The following is a 21,972-nucleotide window of genomic DNA, read 5'->3' on the forward strand; positions in this document are numbered from 1 at the left end:
GAGCGGGACTGGACGCCGTGCCTGGTCTGGGCACCGGCGCAGGGGAAATCTGGACCGTCACTGGAGGCTCCGGGCCGTGGACCGTCACTGGAAGCTCCAGACCGTTGACGGTAACTGGAGGCTCCCGGACCGTTGACCATCACTGGAGGCTCCAAGCCGTTGACCGTCACTTGAAGCTCCAGACCGTTGACCGTCACTGAAAGCTCCGGACCGTTGACCGTCACTTGAAGCTCCAGACCATTGACCGTCACTGAAAGCTCCAGACCGTTGACCGTCACTGAAAGCTCCAGACCGTTGACCGTCACTTGAAGCTCCGGACCATTGACCGTCACTTGAAACTCCGGACCATTGACCATCGCTGGAAGCTCTGGACTGTGAACCGTTGCTGGAATCTCTGGACTGTGAACCATCGCTGGAGGTTCCGAGCTGTAGACCGTCACTGGAGTCTCCGGACCGTGGACCTTCACTGGAGGCTCTGGACTGTGAACTGTCGCTGGAGGTTCTGGGCTGTAGACCATCGTTGGAGACTCCGGACTGTACACGCACTGGTGGACGAGTGCGGGGAGCCGGCACAGGACGTACCGGGCTGGGGAGGCGTACTGGAGGCCTGGTGCGTGGAGCTGGCACAGGTTGCACCGGACTGATAACACGCTCTTCAGGGCGAGTGCTAGGATCCGGCACAGGATGTACCGGACTGGGTAGGCGCACTGGAGGCCTGGTGCGTGGAGCTGGCACAGGTTGCACCGGACTGATAACACGCTCTTCAGGGCGAGTGCGGGGAGCCGGCACAGGACGTACCGGGCTGGGGAAGCGCACTGGAGGCCTGGTGCGTGGAGCTGGCACAGGTTTCACCGGACTGATGACACGCTCTTCAGGGCGAGTGCGGGGAGCCGGCACAGGACATACCAGGCTGAGGAAGCACACTGAAGGCCTGGTGCGTGGAGCCAGCACAGGTTTCACCGGACTGATGACACGCTCTTCAGGGCGAGTGCGGGGAGCCGGCACAGGACATACCAGGCTGAGGAAGCACACTGAAGGCCTGGTGCGTGGAGCCAGCACAGGTTTCACCGGACTGATGACACACTTTTCAGGGCGAGTACGGGGAGCCGACACAGGACGTACCGGGCTGGGGAAGCCTGCGCTGCAGCATACTCCTAGCCAACACCTCTCTCCGATATCCTTCCCTAAACTGCTCCACCGACTCCCAGACGGTCTCTGGCTCTCTCCTCAGCTCAGCCGACAGCTCCTTGTGCCACCCGACAAATAACTGCGTCGTCGCTGTCCTCCTATACTCCTTGGCGACTACCGCCAAGGAAGGGTCTCGCATCCACCCATTATTTCCTCCCATGTCCAGCTCTCCTTTACCTCCATGGTACGATGCTTGGTCCTGTAGTGGTGGGATATTCTGTCACATTCGTCGTATACATAATGAGCGGACCAAGGCGAGTAGAGTTCCACATATTTATTAAAGTGAACCTTCAATAAACAACAAAGAATAAACGAACGTGCAGTTTGTAGCGCACATAGCACTAAACCAAAACAAAACAACATAGAAATTCTTGACTAGAACACCCCCTAGTCACACTCTGACCTATTGCACCATAGAGAACCCCAAGGACAAAAAAATGAGCAAATCAGATCTGAAAACTTACTGAAACTGTGCCGAATTTCAAACAAAAATCTTAAAACTAATAGAAATAAAAACTAATATAAAAACATCAAATTATTTTGGCCTTGGATAAGACTGATACAGCATGTCAGTTCACTAATGTTTATTAGTATTCTGCTACAACATTTCTGTAGAGTTTTTTTCTTGTGTCTGTCGAGAGTTATTTTCCCATTTGATAAAATAATACCAGAAGAAAGTGGAGAGCACGCTGCTTTCAGTTGATGCCAGAGATACAATCACGACATGGTCTTGTCTCCTGCCTAACAATGGGAGTCGTTGTCCATTTGGAAGACCCATTTGCGACCAAGCTTTAACTTCCTGACTGATGTCTTGAGATGTTGCCTCAATATATCCACATAATTTTGCTTTCTCACGATGCCATCTATTTTGTGAAGTGCACCAGTCCCTCCTGCAGCAAAGCACCCCCACAATATGATGCTGCCACCCCCGTGCTTCATGGTTTCTGAGGTCTTGGCTGATTTCTTTTGATTTTCCCATGATGTCAAGCAAAGAGGCACTGAGTTTGAAGGTAGGCCTTGAAATACATCCACAGGCACACCTCCGATTGACTCAAATTATGTTAATTAGCCTATCAGACTAAGCCATGACATAATTTTCTGGAATTTTCCAAGCTGTTTAAAGGCACAGTCAACTTAGTGTATGTATGTAAACTTTTGACCCCACTGGAATTGTGATACAGTGAATTATAAGTGAAATAACCTGTCTGTAAACAATTGTTGGAAAAATCACTTGTGTCATTCACAAAGTAGATGTCCTAACCGACTTGCCAAAACTATAGTTTGTTAACAAGACATTTGTGGAGTGGTTGAAAAACGAGTGTATGTAAACTTCCGACTTCAACTGTATGCAAGAGGTTAATAAAATGAGTGTCAATTCACATCTACCTGTTTTTACTCATAATAATGGTATGTTGTTAACTAGATCATCTGAAATGGCTGTAGGCAAAAGGATCAGCACTGCAGCAGTCACACAATGCAGTGACTGTCAGACTCCTGACAGTTGGCCTGCTTTGGAGTAGCAGCCTATTCCCAGAAAGGGTTATAGCACCACAAGGTGGCCACATTGTGCTGTTGCTGCTTCTTTTCACGAGGAAAGTATTTTTGGCAATTTTTTTTGTAAAGGGGCAAGATAATTTTTTTTATCTCTGTGCTAATACAGAAGTAGTAATGGCCCAGTGCATTACTCTTGTGAAAAGAAAAAAAGTCCAGTGCTGCAGACGGCTATATTGTTCCACTAATACAGAAGTTGTAAAGGCCCAGTGCACTATTTTTGTCAAATAAAAATATATACAGTACCAGTCAAAAGTTTGGACACACCTACTCATTCCAAGCTTTTTCTTTATTTTCTACATTGTATAATAATAGGGAAGGCAGCAAAACTATATGGAATCATGTAGTAACCAAGAAAGTGTTAAACAAATCTAAATATATTATATATATATATATGAGATTCTTTAAAGTAGCCACTCTTTGTCTTGATTACAGCTTGATTGATTAAAGCTTTGCACACTCTTGGCATTCTCTCAACAAGCTATATATATATATATATATATATATATACACACACACACAAACAATATTGAAAAATCATATCCTATTTACTTTTCATACGTTCTTTGAGTGGGGCAGAAGCGATTGATGCATGCACCTGGCAACAGTCAGTTTAACTTTCTTTTCTCACCTAGCATACAGTGATGGATCAAATGTCACGTGTTGCTGTTTTGACTTTGACACACAAACACTGAACAAACACAGGGTTAGTTTATTAGTGTAGTGGTAAGGTTGGGCACGTGGGCTTGTCACAAGGGGAAAAAGGAACTGTTTGTAAAGGCTTGCACTAACCAGACTTCACATGAGTCTGTCAGATGAGGGATGTACTTTTCAGTCTGAACACCGTAGAATATGTCAATTTGTTTTATTTTCATTCTTCAATCACAAACATTTTAATAATACATACACTACCGGTCAAAAGTTTAAGTACACCTACTCATTCAAGGGTTTTTCTTTATTTGTACTATTTTCCGCACATTGGCTAACCGGGCTATCTGCATTGTGTCCCGCCACCCACCACCCGTCAACCCTTCCTTTACGCTACTGCTGCTCTCTGTTCATCATATATGCAGTCATTTTAACCATATCTACATGTACATACTACCTCAATCAGCCCGACTAACCGGTGTCTGTACGTAGCCTCGCTACTTTTAGAGCCTCACTACTGTATATACCCTCGCTACTGTTATTTTTCACTGTCATTTTTATTTCTTTACTTACCTATTGTTCAACTAATACCTTTTTTGCACAATTGATTAGAGCCTGTAAGTAAGCATTTCACTGTTGTATTCGGCGCACGTGAAAAATAAACTTTGATTTGATATCTACATTGTAGAATAATAGTGAAGATATTAAAACTATGAAATAACACATATGGAATCATGTAGTAACCAAATAAGTGTTCAAAAATATCAAAATATCTTTTATATTTGAGATTCTTCAAATATCCACCCTTTGCCTTGATGACAGCTTTGCGCACTCTAGGCATTCTCTCAACCAGTTTCATGAGGTAATCACCTGGAATGCATTTCAATTAATAGAAATACCTTATTTACATAAGTATTCAGACCTTTTGCTAGGAGACCCAACTCGAATTTGAGCTCAGGTGCATCCTGTTTCTATTGATCATCCTTGAGATGTTTCTACAACTTGGAGTCCACCTGTGGTAAATTCAATTGATTGGACATGATTTGGAAAGGCACACACCTGTCTATATACAGTTCACAGTGCATGACAGAACAAAAACCAAGCCATGAGGTCGAAAGAATTGTCCGTAGAGGTCTGAGACATGATTGTGTCAAGGCACAGATCTGGGGAAGGGTACCAAAAGATCTCTGCAGCATTGAAGGTCACCAAGAACACAGTGTCATCCATCATTCTTAAATGGAAGAAGTTTGGAACCACCAAGACTCTTTCAAGAGTTCGACGCCTGGCCAAACTGAGCAATTGGGTGAGAAGAGCCTTGGACAGGGAGGTGACCAAGAACCCAATGGTCACTCTGAAAGAGCATTAGAGTTCCTCTGTGGATTTGGGAGAAACTTCCAGAAGGACAACCATATCTGCAGCACTCCACCAATCAGGCCTTTACGGTAGATTGGCCAGACAGAAGCTACTCCTCAGTAAAAGGCAAGTGACAGCCCGCTTGGAGTTTGCCAAAGGCACCAAAATAATCAGATCATGAGAAACAAGATTCTCTGGTCTGAAACCAAGATTGAAATTTCTGGCCTGAATGCCAAGCGTCATGTCTGGAGGTAACCTGGCACCATCTCTGCGGTGTAGCATGGTGGTGGCAGCATCATGCGTTGGGGATGTTTTCAGCTGCAGGGACTGGGAGACTAGTCAGGATCGAAGCGAAGATGAACAGAGCAAAGTACATAGAGCATGAAGACATTCTCCAGAGCACTTTGGACCTCAAATTGGAGCGAAGGTTCACCTTCCAGCAGGAGAACAACCCTAAGCTCACAGCCAAGACAACACAGAGGTGGCTTTGTAAGTATCTGAATGTCTTTGAGTGGCCCAGCAAGGGCCCAGACTTGAACCCGATCGAACATCTCAGGAGAGACCTGAAAATAGCTGTGCAGCAACGCTCCCCATCCAACCCTACTGAGCTTGAGAGGATCTGCAGAGAAGAATGGGAGAAACTCCCCAAATACAGGTTTGCCAAGCACGTAGAGTCATACCCAAGAGGACTCAATGTTATAATCGCTGCCAAATGTGCTTCAACAAAGTACTGATTAACTTGTTGAGTGTAGGAGGCAGTATTTTCGTTTTTGGCAACAAAAAAAACGTACCCATTTGAAGCGGCCTATTTCTCAGGCCCAGAAACTAGAATATACATATAATTGTCAGATTAGGATAGAAAACACTATAGTTTCCTAAATTGTCAAAATATTGTCTGTGAGTATAACAGAACTGATATTGCAGGCAAAAACCTGAGGAAAATCCAAAAAGGAAGTGCTGTTTTTCCTGAAAGCTCTCTGTTCCATTGGATGCCTTGCCTCCATTTAAAGGGATATCAACCAAATCCTTTTCCTATGGGTTCGTCAAGGTGTAAACAGTCTTTAGACATAGTTTCAGGCTTTTATTTTGAAAAATGAGCGAGAAAGAACCCATCACGTCAGTGGATGGCTGGGTGCCAGCAGAGTTTTTCATGCGCAACAGCCATTTTCTCTCTCTCTCCTATGGAAGAAGCTACATTCCGGTTGACATATTATCGATTATATATTGTAAAAACAACCTGAGGATTGATTATAAAAAACGTTTGACATGTTTGTAAGACCATTACGGATACTATTTGGAATTTTCATCTGCGATGTCGTGACCGCTCGAGCCTGTGGATTTCTGAACATAACGCGCCAAACAAATGGAGGTATTTTGGATATAAAAATAATCTTTATGGAACAAAAGGAAGATTTATTGTGTAACTGGGAGTCTCGTGAGTGCAAACATCCGAAGATCATCAAATGTATTGCTTTTCTGACTTTCGTGACCAATCTACTTGGCTGCTAGCTGTTTGTAATATTTTGTCTACTGAGAGAGATGTTCTTACATAAACGCTTGGTATGCTTTCGCCGAAAAGCTTTATTGAAATCTGACACGCCAGGTGGATTAACAACAAGCTAGGCTGTGTTCTGCTATATTGCACTTGTGATTTCATGAAAAATAAATATTCCTAGTAATTTAATTTGAATTTGGCGCGCTGCAATTCAGCAGATGTTGATGAAAATGATCCCGCTAACGGGTCTGAATACTTATGTAAATGTAATTTTTTTAACTGACAAACATTTATAAAAACCTGTTTTTGTTTTGTCATTATGGGGTATTTTCTGTAGATTTGAGGGACAAAAAAACATTTAATCAAGTTCAGAATAAGTTTGTAAAATAACAAAATGTGGAAAAAGTCAAGGTGTCTGAGTACTTTCCGAAGGCAATGTAGCTACTATAACTAATGCGTTAGTAAACCCGCTATATTCAGTGTACAGTCAGCAGCAAGTAGTTTAGCAGGATTGTCCCGGTGGCAATAAATTAATAAAACCAAAAGCATACCTTGACTTGGAAGAGTTCCAGTGTTGGACAGCCATAGCCAGCTAGGTAACATAGCATCCCTTTCTGTTTTAGCTGGGTGTTTGAATAGGCTAAACTACCTAGCAGCATTTCCTAGTTAAGTATGTTTAAGTGAAAAACAATACAACATCTATGTCTCTTGATTATCCTTCATTTTTGAATAAATTCATTTGTTAAACTATTGTCTTTTCTCTCTTCGAGACAACTATCCATCCTGCCATGCCTTTCTAAAATCTTTGAAAGCCAAGTTAATAAACAGATCATCAACCAGTTCGAATCCCACCGTACCCTCTCCACTATGCAATCTGGTTTCCGCGCTGGTCATGAGTGCACCTCAGCCATGCTCAAGGTCCTAAACGATATCATAACCGCCATCGATAAAATACAGTACTGTGCAGCTGTCTTCATCGATCTGGCCAAGGCTTTCGACTTGTCAATCACCTCATTCTTATCGGCAGACTCAATAGCCTTGGCTTCTCAATTGACTGCCTCATCTGGTTCACCAAATACTTTTCAGATAGAGTTCAGTGTGTTAAATCGGAGCGCCTGTTGTCCGGACCTCTGGCAGTCTCTATGGGGGTGCCACAGGGTTCAATTGTTGGACCGACTCTTTTCTCTGTACATATCAATGATGTCGCTCTTGCTGCTGGTGATTCTCTGATCCACCTCTACGCAGACGACACCATTCTGTATACTTCTGGCCCTTCTTTGGACACTGTGTTAGCAAACCTCCAGACGAGTTTCATTGCCATATAACTGTCCTTCCGTGGCCTCCAACTGCTTTTAAATGCAAGTAAAACTAAATGCATGCTCTTCAACCGATCACTGCCCGCACCTGCCCGCCTGTCTAGCATCACTTCCCTGGATGGTTCTGACTTAGAATATGTGGACAACTACAAATACCTAGTTGTCTTGTTAGACTGTAAACTCTCCTTCCAGACTCATATTAAGCATCTCCAATCCAAAATTAAATCTAGAATCATCTTCCTATTTCGCAACAAAGCATCCTTCACTCATGCTGTCAAACACACCCTCGTGAAACTGACTATCCTACCGATCCTTGACTTCGGTGATATCATTTACAAAATAGCCTACAACACTCTACTCAGCAGACTGGATGCAGTCTATCACAGTGCCATCCGTTTTGTCACCAAAGCACCATTTACTACCCACAACTGCGACCTGTATGCTCTCGTTGGCTGGCCCTCGCTTCATATTCGTCGCCAAACCCACTGGCTCCAGGTCATCTATAAGTCTTTGCTAGGTAAAGCCCCGCCTTATCTTAGCTCACTGGTCACCATAGCAGCACCCACCCATAGCATGCGCTCCAGCAGGTACATTTCATTGGTCACCCGCAAAGCCAATTCCTCCTATGGCCACCTTTCCTTCCAGTTCTCTGCTGCCAATGACTAGAATGAATTGCAAAAATCACTGAAGCTGGAGACTCATATCTCCCTCACTAACTTTAAGCATCAGCTGTCAGAGCAGCTTACAGATCATTGCACCTGTACATAGCCCACTTGTAAATAGGCCATCCAACTACCTCATCCCCATATCGTTATGCATTTCTATTTTGCTTCTTTGCACCCCAGTGTCTCTACTTGCACATTCATGTTCTGCACATCTTTCATTCCATTGTTTAATTGCTAAATTGTAATTACTTCGCCACTACGGCCTATTTATTGCCTTAACTCCCTAATCTTACCTCATTTGCACACACTGTATATAGACTTTTCTATTGTGTTATTAACTGTACGTTTGTTTATTCCATGTGTAACTCTGTGTTGTTGTTTGTGTCGCACTGCTTTGCTTAATCTTGGCCAGGTCGCAGTTGTAAATGAGAACTTGTTCTCAACTGGCCTACCTGGTTAAATAAAGGTGAAATAATAAAATAAAACTACTCGCCACATTTTATGCACTAGAGTGCTAGCTATCTGTAGATTCATGCTCTGATCCTTTGATTGGGTGGACATGCTGCAAGTACTCCGATAGGTTGGAGGACGTCCTCCGGAAGTTGTCATAATTACTGTGTAAGTCTATGGAAGGGAGTGAGAACCACGCGCCTCCTTGGTTATGTAATGAAGTCAATGTAACCAGAGGATGACAGAAACTAGCTGTCCTCTGTCTACACCATGGTGCTACCCTACAGAGTGCTGTTGAGGCTACTGTAGACCTTCATTGCAAAACGTTGTGTTTAAATAAATTATTTGGTGACATGAATATATTTTGTATAGTTTTATGTGAAAAGGTTAACTTTAATGCTTTACTATTTTTATGAAAATCACTGACGATGGTCCTCCTCTTGCTTCTCTGAGGAACCTCCACTGCTACAAGCGCGTACTGATGACACAAGCAAACAAGTTTACAGCCGAGGTGGTAAGAGGCAGATAACTTTTAATACTGTAAACCTTTTTAAATGTACGATATAAAGATGACTTTTGTGGACAATTTGGAGCATCCGCAGGTCAGGTGTACAGCAGGCTAGATAAACCCAGTACCACACTTACAGGCTGTGTGCTACCCTCTGTTTATTGTTTGACAATAAGTAACGTGAATACCCCTAATACTTAATGTCTGTGATTCATTTTAGGTGAAATAGATGTTGCAGTCATCTCCCCTTGACTCAGCAGGATACATGGACTATAAAATACCTGTTACATTATCACACACACAAGGAGGAACAGGAGGAGTAAAGGATCTGTCAGCGACATATCAACGTCCATGTTAGTGTTGTCAGACAGGAGCTGGTGGTTCTACTGCCTGTTCTGTGTATAAAGTCTGCATTAATGACACTCACTAATTCAAATTAAGTTCAATAATGGTATTAAGAGAATATTAAACAAAGAATATGAACTTTATAGCATGACACGCTTTGAATTCATTAATGCATTTATTTTCTCTTCAAAAATAATTTTGTACAAAGATATTAAAAACAAAACGTTTATAATAGAGTTGTATCCCAGTGTACCAAAATAGAAAATTGCAACAAAAAAATTCAACTATTAAGTGTAAACAGAATGTAAACAAGTTGTGTTTAGTATCAGGGTTTTGGGATCAAATATGAAACATAATTGTACATTAATTAAGTATTGCCTAAACAACATTGGAATATATATGTCACGTTCTGACCATCGTTCGTGTGTGTTTTCCTTGTTTTAGTGTTGGTCAGGACGTGAGCTGGGTGGGCATTCTATGTTGTGTGTCTGGTTTGTCTATTTCTATGTTTGGCCTGATATGGTTCTCAATCAGAGGCAGGTGTTAGTCATTGTCTATGATTGGGAACCATATTTAGGTAGCCTGTTTGGTGTTGGGTTTTGTGGGTGATTGTTCCTGTCTCTGTGTTTGCACCAGATAGGACTGTTTAGGTTTTCACATTTCATTATTTTGTAGTTTATTCATGTATAGTTTTTCCTTCATTAAAAAACCATGAATAACAACCACGCTGCACTTTGGTCCGACACTCCTTCACCGCAAGAAAACCGTAACAATATATATACAGTTGAAGTCAGAAGTTTACATACATTTAAACTCAGTTTTTCACAATTCCTGACATATAATCCTAGTAAAGATTCCCGGTTTTAGGTCAGTTAGGATCACCACTTTAGTTTAAGAATGTGAAATGTAAGAATAATAGTAGAGTGACTGATTTATTTCAGCTTTTATTTCTTTCATCACATTCCCAGTGGGTCAGAAGTTTACATACACTCAATCAGTACTTGGTAGCATTGCCTTTAAATTGTTGAACTTGGGTCAAACGTTTCAGGTAGCCTTCCACAAGCTTCCCACAATAAGTTGGGTGAATGTTTGTCCATTCCTCCTGACAGAGCTGGTGTAACTGAGTCAGGTTTGTAGGCCTCCTTGCTCACACATGCTTTTTCAGTTCTGTCCACAATTTTTCTATGGGATTGAGGTCAGGGCTTTGTGATGGCCACTCCAATACCTTGACTTTGTTGTTCGTAAGCCATTTTGCCACAACTTTGGAAGTATGCTTGGGGTCATTGTCCATTTGGAAGACCCATTTTCGAACAAACTTTAACTTCCTGACTGTCTTGAGCTGTTGCTTCAATATATCCACATCATTTTCCTTCCTTCAATGCCATCTAGTTTGAAGTGCACCAGTCCCTCCTGCAGCAAAGCACCCCCACAACATGCTGCTGCCACCCCCGTGCTTCACGGTTGTGATGGTGTTATTCGGCTTGCGAGCCTCCCCCTTTTTTGACCAAACAGTTCTATTTTTGTTTCATCAGACCAGAGGACAGTTTTCCAAAAAGTACGATCTTTGTCCTCATGTGCAGTTACAAACTGTAGTCTGGCTTTTTTATGGCAGGTTTTGTAGCAGTTGCTTCTTCCTTATTGATTGGCCTTTAAGGTTATGTCGATATGGGACTTGTTTTACAGTGGATAGAGATACTTTTACCCTTTTACTCCAGCATCTTCACAAGGTCCTTTGCTGTTGTTCTGGGATTGATTTGCACTTTTTGCACAAAAATACATGAATGTCTAGGAGACAGAACGTGTCTCCTTCCTGAGCGGTATGACGGCTGCGTGGTCCCATGGTGTTTATACTTGCATACTATTGTTTGTACAGATGAACGTGGTACCTTCAGGTGTTTCAGGAATAACCAGGGAGTCTGAGATGTTCTCCTGCAGCAAGAGGAGTTCCCTGGAGTGATGGAAGAGTTCGATCATCCACCATCTTCAACACCTCTCCGTTGAGTTTCACAGAACTGGAGATCACAGCACACGGTCTCCTTTATAGTTTTTTAGCACGGTATTGTTTACACTGACAATGTTACAAGGCAAAACAAAAGCAGAAACAGGTAACACTTCCTTGTACAGGGTTTCTGAGTGTCGCAGTGGTCTAAGGCACTGCATCTCAGTGCAAGAGGCATTGCTAAAGTCCCTGGTTCGATTCCAGACTATCACATCCGGCCATGATTGGCAGTCCCATAGGGCGGCACATAATTGGCCCAGCATTGTCCGGGTTTGGCCAGGGTGGGCCGTCATTGTAAATAAGAATTTGTTCTTAACTGACTTGCCTAAATAAATAAAGGTAAAATAAAAATAAAAATTACAATAATAATAATAAAAAGACAGCAAAAAGGTTCAAGCAACAAACTTAAGGTTAGTGGCCCCATTGATGGGAATAAAGATGAATGGTAGCCTACTTCGAGTAGAGTCCCTCCTCGCCAGGCTGTTCAGACTGAAGAACGAAGGCCTCTACAGTGATGTTAGAGACCATGGCAGGCACAGCGATCCTCGCAGGGCTCTTACTCAGGTTCAGAGCAAACAATGTGACTGCTCCACTTTTGTAGCTTGTACTGGAGAAGAGAGGAAGAGAAAATTGAGGGACAGGCAGGATGGTTGTCTCACAAACACAAGTTGTTGTCTCGCATCTTAAAGCTGGAATGCATAATTGGTGAAACTCCCACGTCCGTTTGAGATACTACAACAAGGAAGTTACTGCAAACAGCGAACACTTTCTGTCACATTGCACGCGTTATAGAACAGCAGAATGTGCTGGAATTTTTTTTAACATGCTGCCTGAGGTTCTTCACCTGTTTCGTCTAATGCGGATTCCATCTTTAATACAGATAGATTGTGAAATACCTTATCTTGTTAGTGCAGTGTAGGTAGACCCGTACTCTTTTCTTCTTTCCCAAAGTGGAAAAGGCTTCTATACTCAGCACCTCTGGTCCAACAAGCCTCTTGTACAGAACTGATAGCCAGTAATCCTGCCAAAGTGATACAAATATAAACCAGATAATAACTATATATAGAAAAATTGAATATTCCTAGAATAGACAAACTCTTTTTTTCAATTTAAAAAAGACTTAATTGGATCATTGGCGTTTTTCAGGAATTCAAAAGACACGAGGAGAATAAACAAGAATTTATCTTACAGGAAGTGGATCGAGGTTATCATCTACCAGGTGGTAAGTCCCAGATCCAATCAAAACCTGCCTGATTACAACATCTAAACCAAGCTTTGCACCAAGGCCCAGTTTATCCAGCCACCTGTAATCATTAAAGAGTTATTTTACACCACAAATACAGTACTGCAGGGGTAGGCCACCCTGGTCCTGGAGTGCCGCAGGCACTTCATGTTTTTGATTTAACCAACCAGGAGGACCAGGTGTGTTGAATTTAGAAAATCACTGAACTGATCAATTAGCTCAGTTGGTCAGGTGTGGTGCCTAGTTGAAACAAAATCCTGCAGTACCTGCAGCATTCCAGGAACAGGGTTGCCTACCCCTGCAGTACTGTTTCAAGACACTATAACATTTGGGACAATAATGAGATTCAGCCACATATCATCTGATCTAGAAACAATCAACCGTATTCATGCTCAATGAGAATTACATTAGATGTAATCCCTTGTAAGAAAATACTTCCCTCACACTGGATTAAGTCTATGTTGGATACATCATGGGACATGCATTTTTGTGGCATTCCTTTAAAATATTTTGGCACGCGAGACTACTATTGTAAGTCTTCCTGGAACAGGGCATGGTTGAAAGATTGATCATGAGATGCAGGCTGACAGGTGACCTGTAAATTCAATGAAATCAACATTCCCAAATAGCAGAGATTCCCTTCCATGAGAGTAGACTAAAAACATAATTGACTCAACTGCTGCTAGTGCACTGAGCGTGCAAAGCTAGGCTGTCTATAGTCTCTCTTCCCACAGTGGAGCGCGATGAGTCTGGCCAGCATGAGTAGGCTGCCTGTTACAACATCCAGACTAAGTCAGACTAAAATTATCACTCCGGCTCACGTGGTATCAGGGTATGATTCTGAATGGGTCTATCTTTCTGTCCTCACAGACACACACACTCACATGAATCCAGCGACAAATGTGTCAGACAGCCCCTTAGCCCCGCCTCCATAGGCAGAACTAGTCTCTCCAAGCCACACCTTCTTCCCAGGGGATGCCAGATCAACTATCTGAGGATACAAGACACCGGACAACCAGTTAATTGCCTTTACTGAAATGTAAAACATACACATTTTTATTTCCTGTGAAATTGCTGTGCACTGGCACTCATCTATAAAATGAAAAATATCTTATATACTATGATTAGACACGTACTTCCACATCTTTTCATTACCTCCATGACTTCATGTGTTTTCAGGGCTAAAGTGTTTAGCACCTCAGGGTCTAGGAAATCTTTTAAAGATGTGTATCTTCTGTTGACATAGTAACTAATAAAAATACAGAGTAGTCGATTAAAGATCAGTTCTTCAAATTTGGGGCGGCAGGGTAGCCTAGTGGTTAGAGCATTGGATTGGAAAGTTGCAAGTTCAAACCCCCGAGCTGACAAGGTACAAAACTGTCGTTCTGCCCCTGAACAAGCAGTTAACCCACTATTCCTAGGCAGTCATTGAAAATAAGAATTTGTTCTTAACTGACTTGCCTAGTTAAATAAACAATCAAAGTGACATGACAGAAACATACAGTACCAGTCCAAAATTTGGACACACGTACATTCAAGGGTTTTTCTTTATTTTTTATACATTGTAGAATAATAGTGAAGACATCAAAACTATTAAATAACACACATGGAATCAAGTAGCAACCAAAAAAAAAGTGTAAAACCAATCAAAATACATTTTATATTTGAGATTCTTCATAGCAGCCAACCTTTGCCTTGACAGCTTTGCACACTCTTGGTATTCTCTCAACCAGCTTTATGAGGTAGTCACCTGGAATGCATTTCAATGAACGTGTGCCTTGTTAACATTTACTTTGTGGAATTCCTTTCCTTCTTAATGCGTTTGAGCCGATCTTTTGTGTTGTGACAAGGTAGGGGTGGTATACCGAAGATAGCCCTATTTGGTAAAAGACCAAGTCCATATTATGGCAAAAACAGCTCAAAGGAGCAAAGAGAAATTACAGTCAAATCAAATCAAATTTTATTTGTCACTTACACATGGTTAGCAGATGTTAATGCGAGTGTAGTAAGTAATCTAATCTAGTAAGTAATCTAATCTAACAATTTCACAACAACTACCTTATACACACAAGTGTAAAGGAAGGAATAAGAATATATACACAAAAATATATGAATGAGCGATGGCCGAAAGGCATAGGCAAGATGCAGTAGATGGTATAGAGTACAGTATATACAGTGCCTTGCGAAAGTATTCGGCCCCCTTGAACTTTGCGACCTTTTGCCACATTTCAGGCTTCAAACATAAAGATATAAAACTGTATTTTTTTGTGAAGAATCAACAACAAGTGGGACACAATCATGAAGTGGAACGACATTTATTGGATATTTCAAACTTTTTAAACAAATCAAAAACTGAAAAATTGGGCGTGCAAAATTATTCTAAAAATAGTAAAAAATTAAGAAAAACCCTTGAATATGAAGGTGTGTTCAGACTTTTGACTGGTGCTGTATATGTATCATTAAAATGTCTGGAATTAAACAATGGAAGAAAAAAAAAGTTACATATTCTATGGTGTTCCGACTGAAAAGTACACCCCTCATCTGACAGACTCATGTGAAGTCTGGTTAGTGCAAGCCTTTACAAACAGTTCCTCTTTCCCCTTGTGACAAGCCCACGTGCCCAACCTTACCACTACACTAATAAACTAACCCTGTGTTTGTTCAGTGTCTGTGTCAAAGTGAAAAGCAGCAACATGTGACATCTGATCCATCACTGTGTGCCAGGTGAGGACAGACAGTTCAATTTACTGGTGCCAGGTGCATGCGTCAATTGCTTCTGCCCCACTTTCCAAGAACCTATGAAAAGTAAATAGGATATGATTGTTCAATATTTTTTATATACAGCTCTGGAAAAAATTAAGAGGCCACTGCAAAAGTATCAGTTTCTCTGGTTTTATTATTTATAGGTATGTGTTTGGGTAAAATTAACATAATTTTTTATTCTATAAACTAGTGACATCATTTGTCCCAAATAAAAATGGTCATTTAGAGCATTGCTGTTATTTTGACCAGTTGCCATTTTCTGCAAATAAATGCTCTAAATGACAATATTTTTATTCGGAATTTGGGTGAAATGTTGTCAGTAGTTTATAGAAAAAAACAAAAAATAATAATTTTACCCAAACAAATACCTATAAATAGTAAAACCAGAGAAACTGATAATTTTGATATATCAGTCAAATTTTTGAACACACCTACTTATTCAAGGGTTTTCTTATTTGTTTACTAGTTTCTACATTGTAGAATAATAGTGAAGCCATAAAAACTATGAAATAACACATATGGAAACATGTAGAAACCAAAAAAGTGTTAAACAAATCAAAATATATTTCTAGCCACCCTTTGTTTTGATTACACCTTTGCACACTCTTGGCATTATCTCAACCAGATTCCCCTGGAATGCTATTTCAACAGTCTTGAAGGAGTCCCCAAATATGCTGAGCACTTGTTGGCTGCTTTTCCTTGACTGCAGTACAACTCATCCCAAACCATCTCAATTAGGTTGAGGTCGGTTGATTGTGGAGGCCAGGTCATCTGATGCAGCATTCCATCACTCTCCTTCTTGGTCAAATAGCCTTTGCAAAGCCTGGAGGTGTGTTGTCAGAGATCATCCGTTCACATACTCTGCGTCACAAAGACACGGCGGTTGGAACCAAAAATATCAAATTTGGACTCATCAGACCAAAGGACAGATTGCCACCGGTCTAATGTTCATTGCTCATGATTCTTGGCCCAAGCAAGTCTTCTTCTTATTGGGGTCCTTTAGTTGTGGTTTCTTTGCAGCAATTTTACATTGAGGCCTGATTCACGCAGTCTCCTCTGAACAGTTGATGTTGAGATCTGTCTGTTACTTGAACTCTGTGAAGCATTTATTTGGGCTGCAATCTGAGGTGCAGTTAACTCTACTGAACTTGTCCTCTGCAGCAGAGGTAACTCTGGGTCTTCCTTTCCTGTGGTGGTCTTTATGAGAGCCAGTTTCATCATAGCACTTCATGGTATTTGCGACTGCACTTGAAGAAACTTTCAAAGTTCTTGAAATTGTCTGTATTGACTGACCTTCATTTCTTAAAGTAATGATGGACTGTTGTTTCTCTTTGCTTATTTGAGCTGTTCTTGCCATAATATGGACTTGATCTTTTACCAACAAAGTCTATCTTCTGTATGCTCAAAACAACTGATTGGCACAAACACAATAAGAAAGAAAGAAATTCCACAAATCAAATTTTAACAACGGCATTCCAGGTGACTACCTCATGAAACTGGTTGAGAGAATGCCAAGAGTGTGCAAAGCTGTCATCAAGGCAAAGGGTGGCTACTTTGAAGAATCTCAAATATAAAATATATTCTGATTTGTTTAACACTTTTTAGGTTACTACATGATTCTATGTTATTTCATAGTTTTGATGTCTTCACTATTATTCTACAATGTAGAAAAAAGTAAAAATAAAGAAAAAGCTTGGAATGAGTAGGTGTGTTCAAACTTTTTACTGGTACTGTATATATAAATAAATAAATAAAATCCCACATGATTTGTGGTTGTGTGAGAATAATCTAATGACCCAACATTAACCAGCCCTGAGACCACTGGAGAAACAGTGGAGGGGTAATATTTTTTTTATACAATGTATGGGACAAACTATTTATATAAACTGGACAAACCAGTCTAAATCAAGTGGCCTATTATTCAGGGATTAGTCTCCTACTGCATTGGCAGTGATATTCAGTCATGAATATAGACAGGTATGCACGTCATGTCATAATTCAATTGTAGAATATCCTTTTAATTAATAATAATTCATACTTTCTTTGTCTTAGTCGTTTTCCAGTTAGCAACGACATTTCATGTTTGGGAAAATATGTTTCTTACTTTGACCAAGGAGACTTCCAATACTATTGCCTTAGCTAGTACACCAGCATGTCAAATATTACTATATTGGGGCTACTTATGTATAGGCTACATAAAAGGGACAAACTCTCACCCCTCCAGTAAGTCTCTCCGGTGGTCTCGGGGTTGGCTAATGTCTGGTCCATAGAGTCCAGTGTCATGGTAAAGTTTGGATTCCCGCAGAATCCCCCTTGAATGAAGTCTTGGCCCAGCTGGTATCCGTTCACCCGGATCCCTGCCTTCTTCTCATAACTGTTGGGCTCTGATATGAATGGAGACAGGATTTTTAGAGGACCAGAATGGACATAAGTCAGACTTTTTGATGTTATCCTTGAGGAGTTGTAATATGTGTTGCCATTGCATTGGTGTGAAGCTCAGCAAAAAAAGAAACATCCCTTTTTCAGGACCCTGTCTTTCAAAGATAATTTGTAAAAATCCAAATAACTTCACAGATCCTCATTGTAAAGGGTTTAAACACTGCTTCCCATGCTTGCTCAATGAACCATAAACAATTTATGAACATGCACCTGCGGAACGGTCATTAAGACACTAACAGCTTACAGACGGTATGCAATTAAGGTCACAGGTATGAAAACTTAGGACACTAAAGAGGCCTTTCTACTGAATCTGAAAAACACCAAAAGAAAAATGCCCAGGGTCCCTGTTTATCTGCGTGAACGTGCCTTAAGCATGCTGCAAGGAGGCATGAGGACTGCAGATGTGGCCAGGGCAATAAATTGTAATGTCTGTACTGTGAGACGCCTAAGACAGCACTACAGGTAGACAGGACGGACAGCTGATCGTCCTCGCAGTGGCAGACCACGTGTAACAACACCTGCACAGGATCGGTACATCCAAACATCACACCTGCGGGACAGGTACATGATGGCAACAACTGCCCGAGTTACACCAGGAACGCACAATCCCTCCATCAGTGCTAAGACTGTCCTCAATAGGCTGAGAGAGGCTGGACTCGGGGCTTGTAGGCCTGTTGTAAGGCAGGTCCTCACCAGACATCACTGGCAACAACGTCGCCTATGGGTACAAACTCACAGTCGCTGGACCAGACAGGACTGGCAAAAAGTGCTCTTCACTGATGAGTCACGTTTTTTTCTCACCAGGGGTGATGGTCGGATTCGCGTTTATCGAAGGAATGAGCGTTACACCAAGGCCTGTACTCTGGAGTGGGATTGATTTGGAGGTGGAGGGTTTGTCATGGTCTGGGGCGGTGTGTCACAGCATCATCGGACTGAGCTTGTTGTCATTTTAGGCAATCTCAACAATGTGTGTTACATCCCCCTCCCTCATGTGGTACCCTCCTGCAGGCTCATCCTGACAATGCCACCAGCCATACTGCTCGTTCTGCACATGATTTCCTGCAAGACAGGAATGTCACTGTCCAGCCATGGCCAGTGAAGAGCCCGGATCTCAATCCCATTGAGTACGTCTGGGACCTGTTGGATCGGAAGATGAGGGCTAGGGCCATTCCCCCCAGTGTCTGGGAACTTGCAGGTGCCTTGGTGGAAGAGTGGGGTAACATCTCACAGCAAGAACTGGCAAATCTGGTGCAGTCCATGAAGAGGAGATGCACTGCAGTACTTAATGCTGCTGGTGGCCACACCAAATACTGAGTGTTACTTTTGACTTTGACCCGCCTTTGTTCAGGGACACAATAATCAATTTCTGTTAGTAACGTCTGTGGAACTTGTTCAGTTTATGTCTCAGTTGTTGAATCTTATGTTCATACAAATATTTACTTGAAAATAAAAGAGAACAGCACACTCTAGGAGCTCAGATGCAAAAATGTAATTACCAACGTTTCGACAGCCAAGCTGTCTTCATCAGGGTATAATCACAAACACTGTGGGATGACTCACTGTGGGACACTGTGGGATGTAGTGTCAAAAGACACAGGTGTCTGTAATCATGGCCAAGAGTGGCCTAATATCATTGGTTAATTATCAAATATTAAAATGTCATACAAAGAACAGCATACAAACAACAAATGGATAGCATACGATCATAGATTAATTTTACTACACAAGCTTACAAACAATTACAATTAATGGCAAAGTCACAATAATCACAAGACTGGCTTCAGATCAAAGTCGGCGCAGGGGTCTTTAAGTTAAAGATCCAGGCAGCCTCTCGTTTTAACAAATTATCAAGGTTACCCCCTCTCCTAGGGAGGGTGACATGTTCGATGCCAATATAACGCAGAGACGAAATCGAGTGGCCTGCCTCCAAGAAGTGGGCCGCAACTGGATAAGTACAAATATACAAATATTTACACATTAAGTTTGCTGAAAATAAAACGCAGTTGACAGTGAGAGGACGTTAATGTTTTTGCTTAGTTTATTTAATTGTTTAGTCAATTCAATCAATGAACCAAACTGCAATTGTTACCATTGCCCAGCTCCCAGGCCATGCTGTACTGTTTGGATTCACAGTACTGTATGAGGGTCCTGGCATTGCTGCTGTCCCAGGAGTTGCCAGTGGTCCTGAGCAGCTCGTTGAGCCCAAAGATGAGGTCTAATGCAGAGCAGTTTGTAAAAGAGTACAGTAGATCCACTGCATACTCTGCCAGGGAAAAAACGAATATTTTAAATGTTGTTTTCTTCTTCTTTCAGACTATTTGCTCAAGGGAAAATGGGTGGTTAGCTAAACAAGAGTCTATTGTGAGCTAGACTGATGCTCCCTGCATGACAACCATCGCTCAAACAGTACCTGTGAACTTTACACTCCGGTACTTCCTCTGCAAGTCCTCTTTCTGGAGAAGTACTTCCTGTAGAGCCCATTCCTGCTTCAGCCTCTCCTCCAGTATTTGGGGCAGCTCCAGCCTTTCACAGAGATCATCTGACAGCAGAATAGAAAGCAGGAATCAGAAACCAAGCGGCTGTGAGTCACTCAGAAGCTGATGACCTAAGATTTACCTCAAACGCATGATATTGTTTGAGATCTGCCTGGTCTACTGTGTGCATTCAAGCTGACTCTGTGTGAATCAACATACTGTTCCTTCTCAGTGTCATTAATGCAAAACAGGAATTGTGCTGCGGAAGTGAGTGACCACAATCAAACCACACACACATCATAAGAGCTGCTGGTGAAATATATGAAACGACTCTTTGTGGTAATATGACTAGTAAGCAGTTGAAATGTGTGACAATGTGTGCCATATTTACCTGCATCAAAAACATGATACTCATTTGAATGTAAAAATGCAGGGTTGAAGGTCATGAAATCTTGTCTTGTCCCTCCAAATCTTAGAAATGCTGGGGATAAAGCTTGAGCCAATGTCCTCCGTTTTGGAGACCTGGTGGATTTAGTTCAGAATTTATGCAGTTTTGGAAGATTAAGTTGAGCTGGGGTGTATTCATTAGTCAGATTTCAATGCAAAATGGTATCCATTGAAAAACGTTTACTTCAAATGGAAACTTCAAAAGTTTCTCTTGGACACATTCAGCTCGTTCTGTTTGGTGGTTCCTAGAGTAAACTGTTTTGTGTGTTGCGAAACGTTTTAGAACGGAATCTAATGAATACACCCTCGGGGTGTAATCATTAGTCCAAACAGTTGTTTCGCAACTAAAACAAGTTTCTGTTGGAAATTCAGGTAGGTCTCTCCCCATTTCGTTCTGTTTAAAAAACGTTTTACATCATTATAGGCGTAATGAATACGCCAGACGTCTCTCTGAACTGTTTGTTTGTTTCTCCAGAGAGAAATATTTATATAACCTGACTGAGTCTAATCTAGTGGTAGTCTGCTGATTTAAAAAAAAATAGACTGAAGGCAATCGTTTTATAAAACAAATACATGTAAATTGTGCTAAAAGTAGTAATACTCACGTTAAAAGGTACATGAACTTCTCTTCAGCGACGAGACTCGCATCTATGGCCACAGACAAAAAACGTTCGTTCACTCTTTTGAGTACTCGAGAGAGGTCTACATTCAGATTTACAGACTCAAAATTCACCTCATCCCTCGCAGATCTGACACTTGCTCCAACATAATATCTATGAGATAGAATAGATATCACAAATGCCAAGATTAATATGCCTGACATGATAAGGCTAGACGGACACAGTTCAAATATTACATTACCGCAGTGTATTCACTATAAGACAATTGTAACCCAAATCTACTGATGCTCTCTATATTCCCTCACTATCCCAATAAATGCGTCTGTGTAAATCCATCAAAATCGATATGAGTAAATCCATCATCGTCATTAGTGAATTCGTATGCAGTTATGCTTAGACTCAATTGTTGAGAGAAAACTGAGTTTCCTGGTTCACAAAAGAACTTGGTCTATGGAGGGTGATCAGTGT

At 41.6% G+C, this 21,972-nt stretch overlaps 1 protein-coding gene across 1 annotated transcript; it reads right to left on the reverse strand.

Annotated features, from left to right (window-relative positions):
* Positions 1-11,416: 11,416 nt before the first annotated feature.
* LOC139421908 (heparanase-like) lies at positions 11,417-21,707 on the reverse strand. The gene is given in 13 exon segments (XM_071173041.1): positions 11,417-11,531; positions 11,973-12,125; positions 12,415-12,539; positions 12,708-12,822; positions 13,646-13,752; positions 13,917-14,010; positions 15,510-15,557; positions 17,741-17,840; positions 17,843-17,908; positions 20,053-20,226; positions 20,374-20,502; positions 20,829-20,959; positions 21,490-21,707. Coding segments are annotated over 13 exon segments (1,575 nt in total).
* Positions 21,708-21,972: the final 265 nt, after the last annotated feature.

This window comes from Oncorhynchus clarkii, chromosome 12 (genome assembly GCF_045791955.1).
Source record: "Oncorhynchus clarkii lewisi isolate Uvic-CL-2024 chromosome 12, UVic_Ocla_1.0, whole genome shotgun sequence".
Taxonomy (NCBI): Eukaryota; Metazoa; Chordata; class Actinopteri; order Salmoniformes; family Salmonidae; genus Oncorhynchus; species Oncorhynchus clarkii.